This window comes from Cheilinus undulatus, linkage group 4 (assembly GCF_018320785.1).
Source record: "Cheilinus undulatus linkage group 4, ASM1832078v1, whole genome shotgun sequence".
NCBI lineage: Eukaryota > Metazoa > Chordata > Actinopteri > Labriformes > Labridae > Cheilinus > Cheilinus undulatus.
Genome location: NC_054868.1, coordinates 37448085 through 37472761, shown reverse-complemented (window position 1 = coordinate 37472761; position 24677 = coordinate 37448085). Strand labels below are relative to the sequence as shown.

Sequence of the window (24677 nt, the reverse complement as noted above, 5' to 3'; positions counted from 1 at the left end):
TTCTCTGCAGCAAACACAAACCAGCAACTATTTCCAAGTGCCTTAAACACGTGTGTCCACGTATGCGCGCGCACGAGTCGTGCGTAAAGTACAGAGGAAGCAGAGGAAGTGAGAAAAAGTGAAAGTTTGCTTAAGTGCCACTCAAAAGTTAACACAAATAAAAAAAAAAGACTGCAGAAAAATCATGATTTTTCAAACTTTTCTTTCATGTTTATGGAATTTTTAGCCAAATCTTCCCACATGTGACATTAATGGAAATATAAAAGCTAACATTAAACACGCTCGGAATCGTAGCTTCTTTTCCCCCCTCGCAGTATTACGCGTCTCTTTGCCGTTTTCCTATCTTTGAGCTGAGGATTTTTGGCACATCTTTGTCGCTCAAAGATCTGACTCTTCCCCCCTGACACTAAATCAACCCTCCGGTCCGCAGTCACTCGAGTTACAGTCACACACACGGTGTGTAAAACTCTAGTCTGAATTCACCCAGCCTAACACACCAGCCACCTTCTCTGCTGTGCAGCCCCGGACCGTCCGCAGCTCTCCTCGGTGCGCTGACTCTGCAGAAGGAACTCATCGAGGGTGGCGTTCCCCCCCCACCACCCCCACCCTCTCTCGTTTTCCTCAAGGTAGGAGAAGCTTTAACAAGCAAACCCCTGACTGTCAGCGATCCTAAGTGTCTTCGTGACTTCTCCGCTTCACGGTTTTTTTTCGGGGACAGAGCGGTGTGGTCGTGCGTTCCCTCTCCGTGACACCGACGCGTATCCAAACATCGCGACGCGCGGTTTGGTGAACGAAGCAGCCCAGCGTGGACACACAGCTCCCCGGGATAAAAAAAAGAGTGGCTGTTGACTCGTCTTGCTCCCAAAAACTGTCATCAAAGTGATGATAAGTTTCTAAAAAAGAACTCGGACTGTGAATCGCCTCGGACAGCGCGCGGCATTGAAGAGGAGAAAGTTCCCCACTTGAGGGCGAAATCAGACTTTTTTGAGGACGCCAAGTTTGAAAAGTGCCAGCAGCCCGGGGTCTGTCAGAAACAACATGCAGCAATGGTAAATATGATTTTTATGCCTTACTTTACACAAAGGAACCATTTTTGGAGGAAAACAGGGCACTTTCCTACAACTTCTCCTCTCGTGCGTCATCTGAACTTTAAACAGCACATTCAAAGTTAACCAACAGAAAATTGAGTTTCTTCTTTCATTCCCCCAAAACTAACTTCTATTCATATGACTCATCCACAAGCCTTGTTCCCTCTTATTTTAAATTCCTCTGCTTGTTGTCTGCCTCTTTTCTCCTCTCTTGGCATCATAAAAATGTGAAGTTGTTTTCCAAGTATTTGAGCGCTTATTAATGTCGTCAGGAATGAGACTAAGACTCCTAGACACCCAGAGAAAGTCCACAAAATCTGACTAAATTAATCCAATTTTATAGTTTTTATTTCACCTGAAAAGTATTGAATCTTCTGCTCCCTAAAGACAAATGAAAACTTTTCCTGGGCACCTTTAGGACAAATGCATCTCTCCACTCTCAGTGTGAAAACATCTCCTTCATTGTTTACATGATAGAGAAGTCTGAGGTCACTGATACCACCTGTAGAATCAGACCTTTAAATTAAAAAAAAACTAAGTTTTATTTAATTCATCTAAATTTAGCACAGTGTGTTCACTTAGAAAAGAAATATAAAATGTGGCTGATAAAAAGTGTTATGGATTTTTGCTTCAGTTTTCATTTCATAGCTCGCAGCCAGTTATTTCTCAGGCCTAAAATCCCTCGGCTGAAAATCTTGCTTCACCTTTCCGCAAAACTTCTTTCTAGAGAGAAGTGCATGCTCTTTTTCTGCTACACATTATTGATTTCTTCAAATATTCACTGTGTTGTTTGAGTAGATTTTTGGGTCGGTTTGTGGAAATCTTTATCAGAATAGATCTGAACACAAAGACAGAGAGGTTTGCTTTTGGAGGATGTCAGTGCAAAGCAAAGCTCTGGCTAATTTGATTTATTGCTTGTAAAAATGCAATCTGTGTCAGTGATTGTGGGCTGAATACGCTCGCCTGAGTGCCTGTTTATACAAGAAAACTCAGGGAGGTGATGGGTGACTTGTAGCAGTCGGAGCAGAGTGACACACGGGCATTTTAGATGTTTCAGGACGTATCTGACGGCATCAAGGGGGGGAAGTACCACCACGCTCTCATCAGTGAAATGTAGGGGGGGGTAAATGTCTGGCTCAGTGTTTTGGCCTGGTTGAAGAGTGTTTTATGTGTGTCAGGGATGTTTTATGAGTGCTTATACCAAAGACAAATGCCAATTTACATCCCTGGAGTGATATTTCATTACATTTATCTCCTGAGCAGTCATGGATCATTGCCATTTGGATTTATTTTTACCACAAAATCACAAATTGTGTTATAATTTTCTTCTATGTCATTCATCTTGCTTTGTGGTTCTCAACTAGTGGGCCATTTATTTCACTCAGTTTTGACTTGATAACATAATTTTTCAAGATGCTGACTTATTTATGTCATTATCTAGGGATAAAAATGCAGGTTTATCCACATTAATGTTCACATTTCTCTATAAAACAACCTAAATAAAAAGCTTGCATGCCTCCCAGGGCCTTCATAACCATTTGCTCTTTTAAATTTGTTTGTCTTTGCTCAATTTTGTTCCATACAAGGTCCAAACTTCAACCTTTTTCATTAAATATGTCTAAGGCACAGTGTTAGATAAATATGTGAGTGCTTATATGAAAGAAGAATGTCACTTCACGTCCCTGGAGTTACATTTGAATATGTTGATCCCATGAGCAGTCATGGATCATTGCAATTTGGATTTATTTTTACCAAGAAAATCCCAAATTCTTGTATTTTTTTCTTATATACCTTTCGCTCTTCTTCATTTTAAAGCAGTGATTCTCAAGTGGTGTGTCAGGATCCAAAAAAGGGTAGCAAAAGTGCCTGGGGAAAAATGTACGGAAGCCCCCAGGTGGGCATACATCCATTTGTTTTGCTCAGTTTTGCTGCAATAACACAGAATTTTTTTTTCTAAGACTGCAACTTATCTCACAATCTTAGATAACAGGGCTAGTTTTCCCACAATAATCTGCAAATTTCTCTATAAAACAACCAAAATAAAGTAATTGCATGCCCCTCAGGGCCTTTGTAATCATGCCCTCTTTTAAACATGCTTGTTTTGCCCTGTCTTTGCTCAGTTTTATTTCATACAAGGTGCAGACTACAGCATTTTTCATTAGATACATCCAATCAGTTGAAAACATACAGAAATTTGGGGCTGATCTGATACAGTTTGAGAGCCACTGTTTTTAATAATTATGCATGTTAACCTTGTCAGAGTTATCAGAGAGGGGCTGGTGTGCTGTGTCAGAAAAATACATAAACAAAAAATGCATTTTCCAGGAGAAGCAGTACCATATGCAGACGATGAGGAGGAAACTGTCCTCTCTTGATGCCCCTGGGTTCAGCCTACAGCGCTGCAACGTGAGGTTAAAGAAAAAGTTAAAGTTGTCAGCGGCTGCAGCGAGGTCGTGATTCCTCTGGGTCTGTGGGAATCAGAGAGGGGAGAGTGTGTGAAGAGTGTGTGTGTGTGCGGGGTGGGAGCCACTGGTTAGTCGGTTCAATAATCTGCTGGACAGGTAGGCCTGTGACGCCCCCCTTAGAGAGGCTGCTAATGAAGAGAAAGGCTGCTTAGTGGTGCTCTGCTCTGACCCCACCAACCCTCCCTGTCCCCCCCGCTGGCGCTCTCTGATTACTGCTCACATTGAGAGCTCCTTCCACCGCTTCTCCCTCTACTCCATCCTCTCTATTCAACCTGCTACTACCACTTTTTGAGAAGAATGGCTGCTAAGTGCATAAAGAATTTCTTGATAACCTATTTCAAACATTGCATTCATTGAATTCTTACTCTTTTACCAGTCCACTGCATTTTCAGATTTCTGTCATTAATTTTACAGAGATTATTACTATTTGACCTTCGTGTTCCTACCATTTTTTGCAGTGTTAATTATAATGAAACTGCACTTAGATTTGTGCTTTCACTTGTGCTAAAAGAAACATAAATACAGTGACTTTCTACCTCTCTGGGTTTTTACCATGAGTGTGTCTATGATATCTCGACAATATGAGAGTATAAAGGATCAAAAGAAGCTCATAACCACACAAACTTTTTAGCCAATCACAATCCAACTGCTACTTCTAAGATAAGACTATCTCCATTCAGTTATTCTGCATGACTTAAATTGTAATAAACAGCTTTTGTTGACCTTATCCTCAACAAAGATGTACAGTGAGTGGAGTCTGACTATAAAGACAGCAGGATGTGATGTTCCTTTAGAAAAAACACATGACACGTACAGGACGACATCAGCAGCGAGATGAGAGGTTATGCTTCATTTAAAGGGGCTGCCAAAATCAACAGAGACAAAAAAGTTTCTCACAGGAGCTTTCAGAGTCATGTGCTTAACCTTTTTAAGGTGCCGGTTTTTAAATTATATGACTTGAAGCTCCTGTGAGGAGATTTTAACATTCTGCTTACAGGACAAATCTGGTCCTCCATGAAAAGACTGTAACACAGCTAATGTAGCTAAATCTAAAGCTAACAAAGTTATCAACTCTACCACAGCTATGTAAGCTACGTAGGTCACATGGCTACATAGCTAAATCTCAAGCTGACAAAGCTACCTTAGCTACATAAGCTACGTAGGTTACGCAGCTACATAGCTAAATACTGAAGTTTATTTAGCAGATTTCTAAAAGCACATTCAGACTGAGAAATGTGAATGAAAGTAAATCACATGTGCAGGTGAGGTAGAAACACACTTTGGGCTTATCTCAAAACCTCACTTAAAGAGGTCAACATTGTAGCACTTCAACAAACAAAGTAAAGCTAACGAAGCAAACAAAGCTACCTTATTTTGTTTAATCTTTAATGTTTGCAATGTAGTTATTTCACAAATGTAATGGCCAGACCTTGTTTATAAGGATAAATTAAAAAAAACCCATCTAAAACGTTGTTTCTGCAAATTACATCAGCTCCATCCTGGCAGAGGCGGCGTCTCACAGTAGTGAGATGCAATAGGGGGTCTGCGGTCTGCAGCCCGCTCTGGATCTGAGGTTGATTTCTTTATTCTAGTCATTCTACACTTCAAAGTGTGTTTTAAAGACTGAAATGATGAAGTTTGTTCATCCTCAAACTTTAAATTATGTATTTAAGGACTGTTAGGTCTGAACTACATTGAAATATCTGCTTTGGCTAAAATTCAGTTCTAAACATTAGCGTATTAGATATTGGTAACTCCACTACTTATGCATGCACATTTTAACACTGGCAAAGAGATTAAAGGTACTGCTCTGGCCACAGGGGGCGCCAAGATCAACATAACCAAAGGTTTGGCATTAAAGCTCTTTAGGAGAGATGTTTTTTTTTTTTTTTTTAAATCTGATTTAAAAATTGCCTCAATTACTATCAACTCTAAATATTGGCCATACTAAAAAGTTAGTTCTTGGAGATCCAGGCTAGACCAACAGATCTACATCAACTGAATCCTTTTCTTATTCATCAACACTGCTTCCTTAAAGTGTTTTAAGGACTGAAATTTGTTAGTTTGTTCATCCTCAGATTTTTAAATTGTGTATTTTAAGGACTGTTGTTTTAGGTCTGAACTACACTGAAACATCGGCACTGGCTAAAATTAATTTGTAAAATTTGACATATCAGCAAAAATCCAATGTTGTGCATTCCTACCAATGCAATCTAGTTATTATTAACTACAGTTCATTTGAGGAGTACCTGCATGCAGCCTATTCTGAAGGTTGTCAGTGTTGGTGTTCCTTTCAGTATTGGCATCACAAAGTTAAAAAAAATGTTATTGGAGCATCTTTAGTTTAAATTTGTCCAGGACTGGATCACTACTGTACCAATCTGCCCCCCTCAATCTGCCCTCGGCCCCCCTACTCTCCTCCTGAGTGACTGATAGTGTGTCTTGGCAGTGACAGAAAAGGTAATATTTTGAAACGGGGGAGTGGAGTCGTTTACCTCGCGGTGGCTTGAGATGAAAATCGTCGAACAAGACGCTGTAACCCAAGCTGCAGGCGACTGGAGCGACTAAACAGAGACACGGTGAAACGTTCAAACAAATTGGATCGCAGCACTCCTAATTTAATAAAGAGCACAGTGTGAGACATACTTGATTTAAAACAATATACACTTAGAGGACATAATTACATTTTTTCTACCTCAGCACACAAAGTAAGAAACTTAATCTTCACACACTTACACTCTTTAATTTCCTCTGAATACATTATGAAATTTAGGCCGTGTTAAAAAAAGGAAATAGAAAACAGAAGGTAATGAATAGGGCTAACAGCTGTTGTGACATGAGCGTTTAAGTCTTGTCTTACGCTATCATGTGGGCTGATATCTGTAAAGCTTTCAATCTGCTAACTGTAGTTTTGTCTTAATAGTAAGAAAGTTGTCTGCAAATCAGTCCGATTAGAATCACTCGAGCTGTTTAAACTGTAAACTGATACCTGTTCTTACATGTGTTCATTTTTTGCGCCCTTTTTTTTTCCTCTACTGGCTTTATTTCACTTGCTAATCCAAACATGATCATATTCCTTAAGGAAGGAATCAGGAAAACTTTGGGCTCGAACACACCCAGTGTGTGCAGAAGCCACACACTCCCTCCGTCTTTATTTGTTTAAAGTGGGAAATGATAGAACACATTTTGCACGGCTCAGCCTTCAGAAAACTCTCCCCTGCTGCTGCTTTTCTCTCTCTTCCAAGACACAGTCATGATTCTCACATTTTCAGCCGTAATTTGGGGTGGTCTTAATTAATTCTGTCCAGAACTAATTACTGTGTAGAATAAACACTTCAGTGTCACTGGGTGGCAAGAGTCCGATCGTTGGGGGAAATTACTTTTCTCTTGTAATCCATACGTTCTTCAGCCGGGCCGAAGTATAATTCATGTCGACGGTATAGAAAGAGCAGAGACGCTGGACCTGTGTAACGAACAGGAGTATAGTTGTAACCAAATGGCTCAGTTGGGAGGTATAGGGTTATGTGGTATAATTTATATTTTATAGCTCCCTCCTGTACTGACTGCGCTCCAGAATAAAGTTGTTCGATTTTGTTCCATGAACACTGAGTGAGAAAATCTGGGTTTTCACTTGTGATGGAAACTCCAGACACCACTTAGTTCCTCGCTTTCTTCTATATTTTATTTTTCTGTTGAGTCTCATTTCTTGGTTTCTGATACAAAGACACAGGACTGTTGATTTCTCTCTCTATAAATCTGTATTTGGATGTTTGTATGACTGTGTGCTTTTCTTTCTCCCCTTTTGGGTGTGTGCGCCAGTGGCCCATGCCTCAGTGACTCAAAAGGCACGGAAAGATCTCCTCAGGCCATACAGAGTGATTTGATTAAAAGAGAATAATTTGCCCTAAAGGTGTCTTTTCTCCTCCCTCCAAAAAAGCTGGTGGAAGAAATCTGATATGACAAGATAAGTGGTGGCTCATGAAAAATTCCTGAGGACTGAGACGGAGCACGTTGACTTTGGAATTATTGCCCTGAGTGTCTGCTTCTCTGCTTGTAACTGTGCCTGACAATGTTATTTTTACCTGAGTAGTCTTTGAAATGATTCCTAGGGTTCTCAATCCAGATTTTTACCAGATTCTATCATTCAAAACCTGTTTATGTTTGGTCCAAAGTACTGCTCCCCATTCCTAACATTTCCTTCTACAGGGATCTCGTTTAAACCTCACATTACCATCCTTTTTCTGCATTTATTTACCAAGATGACTGCACTTAGTGCATGCATCCACTCTATGTTAACACAGTGTCTTCAATGACGACCTCACTTGCTCACCTGTTATGCAAATAACAACCAATACATCATTTCCCTGATGTAGATATCCACGCTGCTGTGAAGCCACTGAATGGTGGTTAATCAGCCACAAGCTAAGAAGTGTGCCTCAACATTCTGTGCCTCTTCAACAGCTTTTCTCCCTCATCTTATTTCATTATTTTTATAAACTTCTTTTAAGGGAAACCATAATATTGTATTTAAAAAATAAATAAAAATAAACACTTTGAAAAATACGCTGGAATCAAGATGTCAGTGCACTGAATTTTAGATCATTTATAATTTAATGTATATAACATGCACATGCAGAAGAGAGAGAGAGAGAGAGAGAGCGAGAGAGAGAGAGAGAGAGAGAGAGAGAGGGAAAGCACCAAAACAGGACTTGAATCGTGAAGCCTGACTGTCTTCTGTGAAACCGCCAGGTCAATCAGAGAAGTTAATGAAATTCCCTGAAGTCTGCGACACAAACTGAGCACTGTCTCACACCAGCGAGTCATGCAGACAGTGCGTAAAGTCAGAGATCTGCGTAGGTTCACCAGTGCAGGCATAGTGCCATATTTGCCATGAAGCCACGGGCACTGGCTGCATAAAAATGCAGGACGCGTGCCTGTCACCATCAATGCATCAACTTCTCTTTCCTCGTGATTTTCACGCCTCACATCATGCATGTTACGTTACAGTAACAGCGAAAACAAGTGCACTGTGCTACACAAATAGCCGTCCGTGCGAAACACAACACACGGTGCGATGTCCAAGCTTACAGCATGGGCGTATATGGATACAGGACTGATTTTAGCTAAGCCTTGAGGCAGATAGTTTGCCTCAAGGAATTTTTTTAATCGAATCACTCGGATAATTCGAGTAATCACTTCAGCCCTATTTTAGATTCAAAGAAGATTCACAAGATATGTTTGGAATCACCTTTTCATGTTTCGTTGGGATTCAGTTGCTTTAAAAAGCACCTGTTTTTCTTCAGGCAGGTAGCATTTCCACCAAACTTCACAAGAATAGTGCAAGGTCTGTCTGCAGCTGTCTGTGTTCTCCAACTACCCTTTTTTAGTTTGGAAACAAACACCAAATAGCAAGCAGCCAAACAAAAACAAAGCCAGAACCCTGTGAGGCTGCAGGTCATGTTTATTTTGGGCCTATGGAGATACTAAATTCAACAGAATTGCTTTTTTTATCCCAGAATTGTATAAAGGGACAGTGTGAATGGGTATGAGAAACTGGGTTAAGATGAATGAGCATCAGTCTTGCTTACAGCTTTTAATGAGAACCAGGGTGATAAAGTTGCTTACAGTTGCAGACAGAAATATGCATCAAACAGATTTGGCACTGTTTGGGTCACAGTAAATGGTACCATAAATAGCTTCATGTGACTTCCCTTTCTTGATGGCTAATTTAATGACAATCTGGAGACGATCACTACATCCCTTTGTTGAGCAGATTTTCTTTAGTGATACTTGGATCTGATGTACCAGGTGTGCAGACTTAAGATTTGTGATGCAAAAAGATTGTAGAATGTTGCGGCTGTGTGAGCTGAGAAGTTGCTGCTTGACCAGCCAACAGCTGGTTTTGAAACGTAAGGTAGGTCAAGGTTTCAACAGAAAATCAGCAAGCTACGGAGTTCAGAGAGAAGTTTTGAATTTCATGCCAGGAACAAGGTCATGGCAGTGTTAGTTGTTGAATTTATTCACATTTAACTTTCAAAAAATTTAATGGGACAAAGGCTATAATATTGGTCTATCAATGATTATGGCTTAACTGTTGCCTTTAAGTGCAGGGTTATCATCAGCTGTTTCCTCTGTGAAATATAATCTGTTTGTTCTGCATAGCAACACTACAACCCTCTAAATCAGGGGTTCCCAAACTTCTCCCCCAAAATAACAGTGCCAGAGACCAGGGGACCCCAATGGTCACTACAGGTGCTTGAGGCATAGCTGTGCCATTCAAGAATAATCATGTGCAGACCAAAATTTCAAGGATTTGGTAAACATTACTTCAATTTCAGCATAAATCTCACCAGATGACCATGTTTGTCTTTCAAATGGAACTGACTGTATGCATGTATTTCTACAAAGAAGGACAAAATATACAATGTAAAATCATTAAAAAATATTTTTTGTTTTTTAAAGGCATCTGGCAACCCCCTCTTAGTGTCTCACGATGCTCTAGGGCAGGCCTATTCAATTAGGGGGGGCACATGTGGCCCAGAACCAACCCCTAAGTGGCCCAGCCTGTGGTCATACCAGAGATGCAGAGGGCAACCTGTTTCTCAAGTTTTCATAAATTCCAACATTATTTCAGACGATGAATGCAACACTCCGCATAGCTAACAACAGTCTACCTACAATGCACTGCATTGTTTTGAAGCGTGGCTAGCCATGCTGACAGGAGTAGCCCCAAAATACAGAGTTTAAAACATGTCCTTCTCAAATTTTGTTTTTATGCACTTTAAGATATGCCCAGGGAAGATGTGACCAAAATTATAATTTACAGAATTTTATTTTATTTTTTTCATTCTATTTATTTTGTTTTCTTCAAGTGAAAAAAACATTTCTACTGCCTCAGGTTATGTTCAAATACAGCTCTGTTGTTGTGTTTTTATGAACTTTTTGATGTGCTTTTGTCATGCTGCCAAATTTAAAAGGGAGACTGAATAAAAAGTGCATATTTTTCATCAAATTGGTCTGTACTGGTTTAAAATTTGAGAACACCAGCTGCTTACTGGGCACCAAACATGTCTGGCCCGGCTACATTTCTTGATTTTAAAATTTGGCCCAGTTCAACAGGCTTTTAGGGCATTGCAGAGTAGCCCATTGCAAGCAGTTTTAAGTGTCAGCTCATGTCATTGCAATTCTTTGGTCTAAACTAGGATTAACAGTATTAGAGTCCCTGTAAAGTGATGGAAAATCTGTATTTTAGGTATGTTGTATGACAGGTCACAGTATTGTGAACCACCAAGCCAAATATCAGTCATGAAAAACATCTGTAAGTTCATAAAATCAAGCTTCAAAACCATGAAAATTAGACAGTGAAATCTGCTCTAGGATGGCGTGGCGTTTCCATTTCGAGATTTCAGGTTTGAGTGCTTGATCAGTTTTATTGTCCTTCCTGTCATGAATGTAGTAGCCGCTGTAAAGCCCACATCTGGTTCTCATTGATCTCTCTTCTCTTGATAGGTTACATCAATCTGTGTGTTCAAGTCCGTATAGTAAGCATTGTGTAAATCTCATTCATGCCAGGGAAACGGGTAGCAGTAGTCACCTTGGTTTTCAAAACTTTACTTTGAGGAGATTTTATCCAACATTGATTGCAATCTGAATGCACTGATAATGTTTCAGGCATGTGTGTAACCTTGCTGGCTGAATGTATAATCTCACCTCTATTTTAAAGTCTCACTGCAGAAGTTGGACTCTTATCCTTGCATGAAATATTTGATTGATTTTGGATGTAACTTTAGAGGTATGTGGTGTTTGATTTTGAGCACATTTAAATGTTTGCATGTATTCATGCAGCAAGTGCCATGTGTGAATATTTTGTAGAGGTCAGCCTCCCTACAGCATCTGTTTTGACAATAAAAGAAAAACTGTGCAAAAATGACATGTTTTGGGGAACTTACTGTGGTAACTCTTGTCTGATAAAAAGGAGGATGTTGGACATGTTTTGAACTACATATAGATGAGGTCACGCTCATGCAGTAAATGGTTAAATTGATGCATTTTAATCTGAAACAACCACCACTTTTGTGTGTGTTTGGAGCCTGGTTCACAATACAAATTTAGTGTCAATAGCTAATTTCTTTATGGGAACACACTAAAAATCTATTATGAAAAGCTTTCAGCATGGCACTTTGCTCTTGTGTTAGTAAAGAAATGTGGTTAAGTTCTGATAAACCTGCCACTGTACTATAGCTACATCCAAACGTACTACTACACCGGAGGCAGCCATTGCTAAAGGTTCATGGTACAACTTAACCCAAACTGTAGCTACCGCCTCATTCTCCCCAAATGAGGCTGATTTGTCAGAACCATTTTTGGTTCGGCATAAATGTTGTGGATTGGAGCTTTATAGGGGTTGTCTCCAAGTTTAATCATAATTTTGCATAATCAGGGTTGGGATAGGTTCACTGACAGGTGAGAACATAATAGCTGTTTGCCATGGGGCTTGAGACCTGTCACAACTCTACTTCTTTGTAAAATTTACCAAAAGTTAGGGGAAATAAGCTTTAGCAATATGGCAACCCCTACTGGTTGACTTCAAAAACACTTTATCAGAGATCTGGCATTTATGAATTATTTTCTGTTAAATATATGAAGAAACTTTTGTTGTTAATGTAACAGCATGGCAACCTTCCTGTACTTATTGTGTCACATTCCAAGCATTTTCTAAATATTTGAAGCTATGTAGCTATTCAATTTTGTTAATTGATCTTAACCTTATCATGGTTTGGCGGGAACAGATGGATTCACTCTTTCGGGCTAATTTGATTAAAGACCAACCTCTTACAGTCGGGTGATGTGAACATACTCTGTCTTAATATTTAGGGGATTTCAGTTTTAATGATTCTGCTGCATCTTTTATTGTGAAATACATCAGCACACACCTGGATGACATGTTAGAAGTTCTGCCCATAATGGTTGGTGACACAGTTGCTATTTAAGGTGATAATCATAGTAATTAGACAGTCTAAAGAAGTGATGGGATTTTGTGTGTTTGTTTGCGTCTTAGTTCACTTTTCCTGTTTGAGGGAAACATGTGAGTGAAGGGCACATCTGTACAGTGTGTCTAGACTGGGTGCAAATGATTGTGTGTGTGTTATGACATGCTTTTGCGGCTGTGTGTGTTTTAGGAGCTGGGGGTAGATTTGCTGACAGGTAATGTGTGAGGTGGGGGACAGTGGCCCTTTTGAGACAGACACAAGAGACAAGTCTAGGAGCGAGCGAAGAGAGCGAGGGAGTGAGGAGAGAGAGAGAGGGCCTCTTTCATGTGACTCCACATTCCACCAAGGCACAGGCAGGGAGAGGCACAAGACGAGACATGCGTCCCCCCTCGTCACTCCCTCTGCCTCCGCACCCTTCCCTCCTCTCCTCATCCAGCCTCCACCCCTCCCCTCTGCCGGTGACCTTAACATTTATCAAAGAGCCCCATGCTGGAATTCCTCTTCAGCATCTGTGTCCTGGCGGGAGAGTCGGCACACACATACATGACACAGACATGCTTGCACACACTTTGTCGCAACGCAATCTGTTTTGAATATTGCAGCACTGTGGAGGGCCTGTCCTTGTTGTTCCCTGAGCCGGGGAGGCCGGCCTCAAGACACTCGCACACAGAGACACATGCTTGCACAAACACTCTCTCCTCCTTCTTGTTTCTTTATTGTACCTCCTGTCACTTTGTCCTATTCATTTAACCTTTCATTAGAGCCAGCAGACAGCCCTGTGTGTGTCTGCACAGTTTCAGGAACAATGCCAAAAAAGCCCCACTGTCACAGTTATTAGATTCCTCTGGCCCCCTTTTACCCGGGCAACTCAATATTGAGAGAGGGAGAGCGAGACAAGGATGATGGTGAAAGGGAGGGAAAGACTGAAAACAGGGGTGCATGCTTGATGCAGCCACCGAGCTCCTATGGTGAGGGATCGTCTCGACTTGTCAAGGACATGTGGCACATGTTGCAGACAGGTTTCAGCCAGAGCAGGGAGAAGAGAGAGGGGAAGGACGGGCCTGCTGTGAGTTTCTTGTGTTCAGCAGCACAGTGGAGGAGTATGACTGAAAACACAAACAGTTTGCGGAGGAATTCTGTTTTTAATAGACAGCTAGGAGGGACAGCCTGGTCCCCAAGGAAGGACAGAGCAATGCCCCTTACTCTCCTTTCTGTAGCTCCAACTGTCTCATCTGTGGGTGTCTTTGCAACCTGGGGCATGTGGAGAGATGAATCATTTTATGACTCATGATCCTAGTCTTCTTTTTCAGATTTTAATTGGTCATCAAAAATATCCTTCCAATATGCATTTTAGATGACAGTTATTGAGTGCATCCCTGATAACCTGCTAAATCTCAAAAGCATGAATATCATGTATTTCCTAAGCAGACAAACAGGTAGCAATTAATCATTATAAGCAGTCTTTCACATATGAAGCAGGTGGATTATCAAATGTAGCACAGAGCAATCCAAAGATAGCAAGAAAAAGAAGACGAGCCAGTTTTTAGTCGCAGCGATCTAAATTAATATGGGGCCACACATCTAAGATTTTACACACCAAAGCTATTTTATATTTTGACATTTTTGAAAAGATTTTAAGTTGACTGTGCTGAAATCTTCCTGAGTTGGTTGTTCACACTTGCATCTCACAATAGACTATCTATCAGATACAGTGGATGCAAAAAGAACAATGCAAAATGCTATATGGTGCTATAACTAGAATATTTGCCTTTATATCAAGGCTACATTTAGTTGACATATTCACAGTATGAACCCCCGAAGCCCTAAGCTTTTTTTTTCTGGTTTACTATTTTGTCCTAGTCTTTACAACCTTTTGTGTCGTAGCTCTTAGGGGTCTATGATCACACAAGCGTGATTTCATCATGCACTACTTTTGTCACAAGACAGCATGAAAACAAAGCCACATTTTGCATAGCAATCACTTTGTGTGGAAAGCATGATCTTTAAGCTTTCTTTCAGTTTTTGTTTGAGGTCAAAAGGCCAAGTAAAAGAGGAAATATGATCATTTTAATTTGATATAAAAATAATGGTACACATAGAGGGCAGTGGACTATGCTGTACAGGACTCGCACTTGTATTATTTTTTTCATAATTTCAGCATATTGTCATTTCTATTTAAAAATTACAATATTTTGTTTTAAATAACAATTTTAAAAAATCCATTTCTGTAGGGTATTGTGTTTTTTTTCAAGGCCCTATATCTAATACAGTAAATTAAACTTAAAAAAATATATAGTTTTCATTTTATAAAGTTAAGGTAATGTCGAAAAAGATGACCAAACATGAACATGGTATACATATTCTAAGTGTTTTTTTTTTTTTTTTTTTTTTTGTCATAGAAAATTAACAAAATGGCAAATAGCCAGTGGACCTCTAAGGGTTATAAAGCTTGTAAAACATCAACCCTGTGGTGCACAGTCAAGCTCTGAACATCCCTTTTTTCAGGAAAACCTGGGCTTTAAGATAGTTGTGCTGCAGTAATGTTACTTGACTTTAAAATAAACTTATGTGACTATAAAGACAAAAGAGAAAAAACAGAAATAAAAACTCAAACACCTCTATATGCAACAAACAATAAACAATAATGACTAAGACTTTTTTTGCACAAACTTGTCCTCTCATCTCTTGGGGAACAAAAACTGAAAAAATTAATCATTCTATTCTACTTCTTTCTCCTGTCTCTCTTTCAGCCATTTGTCAGAGCACTTCCTGTCTGCAGAGACACAGAGGGCCACATCACAGGCTCTTTGTCTTGCTCTGTCTCTCCATTATGAGCTATTCAGGCCGTCTCCTGTGTGATCTAATGTAAAGTGGTGCCATTTCATACAGCATGACACAATGACAGAACAGCCTTTTGGTTTCACAGCCCATCACAAAGAATTGTGGGATTGCATTAGCTAGCAGCAGAAACTATCTAACAATTGATTAAAAATAGATAAAAAGACGATCATTGCTGGAACTACTGCTGTGGATTTAATATTGAAATACCCCAGAAAGCCATTCAAGTTCCAGTCTCACTAAAAAAAAGCTTCTGTATGAGCTACAAAGGCATAAATAGCATTATTAGAACCACACAATGGCAGGCTGCAAAAAAATAAGTGACTTAGATTTATGGTTCAACTTTTCATAACCTGTGTTTTTTCTTGTTATACGCCATCAGTCAGTTAAAAACATATCCTGTAAACAGGGGCCTCTCTATCAAAACAGTAAAGAAGTATGACAAGTACAGACCAGCACCAAAAATGTCCTTCCTAATTTGCACAGAAAGCTACTTACAAAGCAGGCACTCTCACAGTGCAATTCAGGTAGGGCACTTTTAACAGCTTTTCTTACTCAATTCAAAACATGAGGTAAGCAGCTGAGGTTGGCACGCTGACCTGGTCTTTACTGGATCTGGTAAAGCCAAGTGGGGCCACTATCACAGGGGTGAGCATGGGCAATTGAACCCGCAATGCAAGTCAACCATTTTTAAAATGACATGAATACATTAGTGATTATCAGGCATAACAGGCAGACAGCCAACATCTCCAGCTGTTACAGCAATCACTAGCTTGAAATCAGTAGGAACACAACACTGGTCCCACATGTGACCACTTCACTCCTGTCTAGTTTCAGCCCAATAGCCACAGAGCTCTTCTTTCACACTCCATCAAAAACATTGTAAATTCTGGCTTTTTAATTAATTGAATTACAAAACCGAAAGTTCCACCACGTTGTGACTGTAGTCCTCTAATGCCATTCACTCACCATCTTGCTTCCACCCTGATGGGGGCAAACAAGTCAAAGCCTTAAACTAACACATTCTTCTGTGCCACACACTCACTGAAATGAATTTTATAATTGTCCAACCATGACTGAACTCTATTTAATATGGATGAAATAAGAAAAACTTAGGAGGTACTCTGATTAAGGTTACTTCTCTCATTATCACTCTCAGAGCGGTCCAGTGCAGCTGGGTAACGCTGTGTTTGGTTGGTCCAGCCCAGTCAGCAGACTGGACACGGATGCTCCTCCACTAATACATTAGCTGAAATGAATCAAGGCTCGCAGCGGAGAGGCATTGGTCACTCGCAATGAATCGCTCACCTGTCACTAGAGATTGAGCAAGTGCTCACACACACATCAACACACACGCTCACACTTTCCCTGGCCTGAAGACAAAGGGCCAGAAACAGGGTTTAACCCCAGACTATGATGGAGTCCATCTCTCACTTTTCTCCTCCACCTCTGAGGCCACCTCTCTCTTTCTCCATGTGCCCACCTCTCTATTATCCCCAGTCTTTTTTCTCTGTCATCCCCTTGTCTCCATACCCCCCTGCCTGGAGGCTGTCCATCCACCTGTCTGCCCCACATTCCTCTAATTCTCTGATTGGACTCTCCCTTTTCCTCTCTCTGGGCTATAATTGATGGTAGTGTTATTGTGTCCATTTCTCTATCCTTAAAGCTGTTCCTCCAGGTCAGCACTACTCCACCATTTAAGACATGCTGGGAATGGACCAGACAGCATGTGTGCATGCTCTTGTATGTGTGCTAAAACCAGGGTTACCCGTTTAATCCAGCTGTGTTTAAAACAACCAAAGTGTACCTGACTGATTTTCAGACTGTTCTTCAAATTCAAAAGATCTTCATGTTCATGCCGAGCTTTTTTGTCTCTTTTTAAAAAAATAATAGACAATATTTCATCAGAACTCCCACTACGTTCCCTCTTGAGTTTAGTGTTTGCCCTTGGCTGTCATAGAAATGCACACAGTGGCTCAGATTGCGTTCTCTGTTTAGTGGTCTTTTCTTGAAGCATATTTCAAATGAATTAAGTATTTTGCAAAGTGTTTAATTGAAGGAGCTTTTTAAAGGGTCCCGCAGAGAAAAAAAAAACCCTGCATGTTAAGAAGTTTGTAATTCTTTTGATTTTTTTACCAGTCACATTCACACAAATCAAGGTCCTCCTGCTCAGAAACTGAATTTGTGTGAAAATTATTTCACTTTTATTTGAACTCAATTGAAGTTATCTTGATGTTGTACTTCTTTAAAGATTGACAAGGTTAAGTATGACTTCATTTGGTGAATAAAGATGCTGCTGGCATGTACAACCTAGGCTTGACCAGATTCCTCTACAAGGAAAAATGATTAAAAGGTTGTATTAAGCTTTTTCTTCCTCATTTCTGTCTCTTTGTCCCTGTCTCTGTCTTTCTCTCATCCTCTCTCTCTCTCACTCTGGCCCCCGGTCCCTCCCCAGCATGAGCCTTGTATTTATTACCCTCTAAGTAATCACTTTGCTTTCTCTTTTGATAGACTGTTATTGCTCTAACTAGCCGAGGTCCCTATAGGTATTTGGAGGCTTTCCAGTTTTATTAGACAAAGGCCTCATTATTCAAGGCCAGCATTAAGACTACCATTAGATCCATTTGCCCCCTAGTCACATGTATCCAATTGCAGCCAATTCATATTATAGCCCCGGCACACTTAGTATTTACAACACAAACATGCTCATTCCCTCTTGTCAAAGTTAAATATAGATGATATTCAGAAAGCTTTGCCACTTTGTTAGAGGTAGCTGTGAAGCTGCTTGTCTTCACTTTACAATCATTTTGTTTTAGCACATATTTTAATGATGTTGTCATCCATATTCAGTAACAAGAAACCAGATTTTTGGAATGCACTGGAAGATGCTTTTTGGACTTTTTCGACCGGATCCTAAATGAAAAGGTTTTCATGATAGTTGCCCTCTAAAAAGGAAAAACAATACCATAGTATCTGAGAGGGATCTGGCTGTACTCCGTACATTTCTGATGGCCACTCCCACGGACTGTTCATCTGAAACACCACATATCATAGAAAGGAAACAAAATAATTCATTGCAACGTATCTCCAGTTTTAGATTATTTTTTTTTAAAAATCCAACTTTATTCATAAACAAAGTCTGGCAGTTACATTCACGAAATAACCACACTGCAAACATTACAGACTAAGCAACATTTCATAGTTAAAACTGAAAAAAGATCAGAGATGTGGGATTAGAAGTAGTTTTATGTGGCTATGTAATTAATGTAGCTAAGTTAGTTTTAGCAGCCTGAGCTTTAGCAAAAGTAGCTAAAGCTAATGTAGCTATGAAGTTAACATGGCTATGTATCTTATATAGATACCCTGTGAGTTTATCTTAAGCTACATTTACTTTGTAAGCTATGGAGCTACATTATCTATGGGTAAGTTAGCATGAGCTTTAGCAAACATAGCTAAGGCTAATTTAGCTATGCAAGTAGCATAGCTTATGTAGCTGCTTTGTGAGCATAGCTGTAGGTCCATTGGCTATGTAGCTTTATTATCTATGTAGCTGACACAGCTAACCGAACTAAGTTAGCTATGTAGCTGTGCTAGACTGTTTTCATGGAGGACAAACTTCTTTCCTGTAAGCAGACCTCTTTACTCAGTTTTACTGAACAGTTTGTAATTAGGTTTTGCACATTTTTTAAATGAAACTTTATTCATAAACAAAGTCTTGCAGTTACATTCATGAAATGACCACATTGCAAATATAACGGACTAAAAAACATTTTGTGAATAAAACATGGGAAAGATCAGAGGTGTAACCTGGGATTAAATTATTTATAGACCTGTTGTAGGAGTAGTTACACAAACATTGACTTGCCTTAGCTTTGTTAGCTTTGGCTAAAACTAACTAAGCTACTCTAGCTATGCAATTAACGTAACTCAAACATAGCTAAGTTAGCTTTAGCAACCTGAGCTTTAGCAAAAATAGCTAAAGCTAACATAGCTATGCAGATAATATATCTATGTTACTTACCTTGCTGCTTTGTGAGCAGAGGTGTTAGCTATGGAGCTACGTTGTCTATAGCTAAGTGAGCTTTAAAAACATGAGGTTTAGAAAATGGAACTAAAGCTTACTATGCAGAAAACATAGATATATAGCTTATGTAGCTTTTTTGTGAGCTTAGCTCCAGCTCCATTAGATATGTAGCTACGTAGCTACTTTATCTATATAGCATGGCAGCTAACAGAGCTAAGTTAGCTATGTTGCCATGTTAGAATGTGTTTATACAGGACAAGCTTCCATTTTGTTAGCAGACTGTTCATGTGGCTTTATTCAGTGTTTTGTAATCAGGTTTTGCAGGTCAGGTTTTTAATTTTTTAACTCTTAGTATGACCATTAACTTAATCCTTACCCGAACCCTAAACAGGAGTTCAATATGATTTTATTTTTAAAAATTTGATGTATTTCTGTTCTGAGATATGCAGTGTCTCAGATGAACGGTCTGTGAGAGTGGCCATCAGACCATCAGCTGGTCTGTAGCTAGACTGTCATCTAGTATTCTTGTCAAACAAGAATGTGTCCTCTGTGAGCTATGGCTGAAATTTTTGGACCTCAGGTGTAGCAAAATATTAGCAAAAGGGACTAGATATCTAGTCAAGATATATTATCATTAAGTTTGCAACAATGTTCTTAATGAGTGGTTTTGCTCTCCACATTGACTGTTTCTTTTATATAGGCAATGCCCGTAATGCTTCCAAAACTCAAAATTATGCCATATACCTACCAATCCTGCATTTAATTTAAAAACTGTGTATGAACATGGATTTATATCATAATTACTGACTTTTAAAGCCTTTTAATGATGGCTTCCATATTGAAAATGCAGTCTCAACCTAACTTTGTGGCAATAATAACATTAAAGACAGAGAATTGAGATGGATCTTAACACCATGCTAACCCATCATTCGGGTCAGCCATTCTCAGTTGTAATGAAGAAGTCTCAAAAAATGGGAATTGAGGTCTTTGAACATAAAGGATGATGCAAATAAATGGGACAAAAATGTGTATAATTCAGAGGCGTATTTAAACACGGCTATTTATGAACATCAGGAGCAACACATTTTTCCAAACACATCATGCACATTTTAAAAATGTTAGCACTGTGAAAGTCTGCAGTGTGATTTGCATTTTTCTCTGGTAAACTGAGATGCATTAAAGAGTAAGCTAAAATGAAGTTCTGCCGCTCTCTCCTCCAAACTGTGTGTAAAGGCCCAAATGAATTTCCAGTTTCAGTCTTTAACACAGTGAACGCTTGTGTTAGCTCTGTCATTGTCAGCAAAGTTGACTTTTACGACTTCGTACCGCCCACCTGAGGGATACAACACAAACAAAAAAAACAGATGCTTGCATTGTGGCAGAGACAAACAGACTTAAGGATTTCTTCCATTTCCTTGTTGCAGCTCTTTAATTTCTTTGTAGCCACCTGTGTTTCCAATATCATACTCATCCCCCCTAATCGATGGCCCCTTATTGGGTTTCTGCGTTTGGTCAAATATCTCATCGCTTTCTTGCCCCTCAGGCTACAGGATCCAAACTAATAAGAAATCTCCTCAGTCTCTCGGGCTGGGTGTACAGATGAAAAAAATGATTAGTGCAGAGACAGTATTTATCTGTGACTGAAACCCGATTTTCAACAAGTTGCCAGAGTTAAAAGTAAAGAAAGAAAGAAGTTGAAATGTTGGCGGGCCTTGGCACCAATGTCTAAAATTTTAATAAAGAGGACTATTTAATCCTGCTGTTCATGAAGTCACAATTCACACTCAAAAAATGTGACTTCAAAATTTCTTGACTAGGGTTGAACTCTCATCACCAGTTGGCCAATCAGTGAATATAGATGTTTTACTGTGATGCTAAGCCTAACTTCTAAGTGCTTTATGTTTTGGGTTCAGTATGGCTGATCATACATTTTATCACATAAACTTTTTCAGACTTGTATAAAATTCCTGAAAATGTACTGAATTTACCAGGGTGATCTTAATGTGTGAAGGCAAACAGCAGAGTTTTTCTCCCTGACTTTACATTATTTTACTTTGTACTCAGAAACAAATTTCCCCTAAATCAAAAACAACCAAGGTCAGAATTATTAGCCCCCCTGATGCTAATAGTCACTTGTGTCTCGTTTTAGCTGGCTAACAGCCTGCAGTCATTTGCTGTAGTTTCAACAATCTGTTTAATCTAAGCAGATGGATACACTCATTTCCGTGTTTCTCACTGGTAAATCCATCTTGCAAAGCTCCCGTCTGAACCATTTGGGCCCGGTTAGAAAGTGACAGGACCAACCAGTGACGAGGGGCCTGTGCAATAATGGTGGAAGACATTAGCGTGGATGCTGCTAAAGTGCCAGTTTTATCAGAACTTGACGACATTTCATCATTTAACTAAGAACAAAGAACAGCATCGAGTTATTTTCTTTTCAAAAACGTAAAAAGTCGTGTACTGGCATGTCTTCAGTCGCCATGGTTTGTGTTATGCAGTCCTTAATGGAGTTTACTTCTTCGGTAGGCTCCCAGCTCGGTAGTGGCTATGTTACGTGTTTTTTTGCTCTGATTGGCCCGTAAAGATTTGAAAGACAGAACGTTCATCCAGTCCTCCTCAGAGTTTTTATTCAAAGGCTCTGCCCTTTCCCAAACGCTCTCTATGAGTGGGATGTGTGAAACAAATCCATCTGGCTTGCCAGGTTAGTGTGGATGTTGGTCTTCAGTTTACTCCACAGATGGATGGTCCGGAGGTCGTTCTTCACCAGGAGTCATGTATGTTTGGGGTCGTTGTCGTGTTGTAAGACAAAATGATGACCCAGACCCAATTTTGCTAATGTCTTCTTTGAGACTACAATTCCTGACTTGGCTAAGTCATTCACTAGTGTCTTGGCAGTTGTTCTGGGCTCTTTAGACATATCTCTTACTAGTTTTCTTTCCAGTCTTTGCAATCTCTCTCTTCCTACCTCTTCCAGGCTTGCTCTGCACTGTGGCTTTCTTTGAATTTTTAAATTCTACTTCTCACTCCAGTGTTCTTGACACTTGGAAATGATGTGATAACTTTATAGATCCTTCTCCTGCTTTGTGAGCATCAACAATTCTTTTTCTCAAGGCTAAACTGATTTATTTTGTTTCTGCCACGATGCTTTCCACAGTGACAGCTCAAACCCTTTCTGACGTTTTTATACTGGTAGACCCTGGTAGTTTTTTGCTTTTGTGAAATAATTTTGTCTCTGTGTGCAAAGTAAAATAATAACACGTCCAAAATAAAACTAGAATGTTTGGAAAAGCTGTGTCAAATATTCCGTGCTCATTTTAACATAACTTTTAAAATTAAAAAGGGGCTAATAATTGCGTCCTCATCTGTACATAAATGTTGTCTATGACAACACATTTGTGAATGAAAAGATTTCAGGTCAACATTGAATCAGGGTCAGAGTAGGCCAGTCAGTTAGCATAACCACATCTGAATCTGCTCATAGTCTATCAGTCTGTTGTTTATATATGTATTCAAACAGACTGGGAATGGGATGAGAAAAGAGAGAGAGGAAACAAGAGTAGAAGGGAAAACTCTGTCTGCACATGAAGAAAAAGAGAGAGAGAGAGAGAGAGAGAGAGAGAGAGTGCCACTTTGGAGTAAAGCTGTCATTACTCCGGCTGGCGCACTCCCTCATAAATACTGATAATGAGATGTTTTCAGCAGCCTAATCATTTGCCAGTGTAGCAGAAGGTAATGTGAGAGGAACACTCACTTTCCTCTTCTCCAGTCTGTGGATGACACTACAGATTCAATGTTGTCATTATCACATATCGTCTTATAGACTGAAAGCAATAGATTAACCTATACTGTATTGTTGAGGGTACTAAAAGTTTGCAGTACTCTGAAACTATCCTGAACAAGTCAATGAACCAATCTGGTAGCTGATGTTGGTTTTCTTTACATTCTTTCAGCTCTTGCTGTTAGGTTTAGGCTTTGATAACAAATAAAGCTCAAAAGTGAAATCACAGAAGTAACATACTAACTCCATAAAGAAAGGCCTCAGTTGGCCAGTTTCCCTAAACCCAGAACCTTCTTCCTTTAAGACAGGAGTGCTAGTTGTCATCTAATTGGGCCCTGGTAGCCTGGATGTTCATGTTCCCCATGTAAAGAGGCTCCCAAGCCAAGTCATGAATTGAAGCAATGTGTTTCAACATTTTCTCACACATTACTTTTGATGTGTTCCCCCAACTGAATCAGATTGACAGACAGACAGAAGACTTAACACTCATGCATGCACTCTTTTAGACTAAAAACATTATCTAGAAATTGCAAGCAACAATCAGGTGAGAACTGAGCACTAAGGCCACATTAGTTGACCTCATTTGATGAATTTATTACATGCAGTCAAAAAATACTACATCTACAACCTCACATCAGCCTCTACTGAGTTAAAGGACTTTACCAGCCAAATCTAAAGCCTGCATTTGGTGTTCTCTTCTCTCTCTCTTCTAAAGTTAACATATTGTCTCGTTCTTAAAAAACCTCTGTTGGTCTTTTACTGTTGTTTAGATAGGACTGTAGACATAGTTGCAAACTGGGAGAGGGAGAGAGAGTAGGGAATGACGAAATGAGATGGACTTGAACCCAGGATGCCCATTGCTGTCGTTGTGATCTGGAAACCAAAGACTTTTCTTTAGCAGTAACAAGGGAAGTAGATCAGAAATAATTAAAACTGAAAAAAGTCTTAAGTAGCTTATGTTGGCAGATCTTCATCTGCTAATAGGTCCTTTGTAAGTATCTGTTCAGCTACTTAGAGTGAGCAAGCCAGAGAATCTGTCAGGCACATTGCTAAAAAACATGCTAAAAAACAACTGCAGAATGCAGGGTAGCTCACAATATGATATGATATAATATAATTAATTATTTATTTTTTATTCTATTAAATAGAGTCATATAATAGCTTGTTTTGCATGAATGTATTGTTAGTGTTCTTCTTTTGACAAAAATACATTGCATATAAAAAGTATTTGCCCCTTGTATGTTTTACCCTTTTATTGAGTTTATAAATCAATTATGGTCAATATAATTTGGCTTTTTTGACCAAAAAAAACTCTTTCTTGTCAATGTGAAAACAAATTTCTACAAATTAATGTCAATTACAAAAAATATATAAGGAAAAATATTATAAATATTATACATAATATACATATATACAACATATATATACATATTCTCCCTCTTTAAAGTGATTGACCTAATTCAATAGATGTTCATCCAGTTGGTGCTGGTAGTC

General features: G+C 39.4%; 1 protein-coding gene across 1 annotated transcript in view; it reads left to right on the top strand.

Moving 5' to 3' along the window:
* Window positions 1–658: 658 nt before the first annotated feature.
* bnc2 (basonuclin 2) overlaps window positions 659–24677 on the top strand; it is a 220929-nt gene continuing 196910 nt past the window's right edge. Inside the window, exon 1 of the mRNA XM_041784430.1 lies at window positions 659–1049. Within this exon, the coding sequence (XP_041640364.1) occupies window positions 1047–1049 (3 nt within the window). The 5' untranslated portion in view covers window positions 659–1046. The remainder of the gene's footprint in view (window positions 1050–24677) is intronic.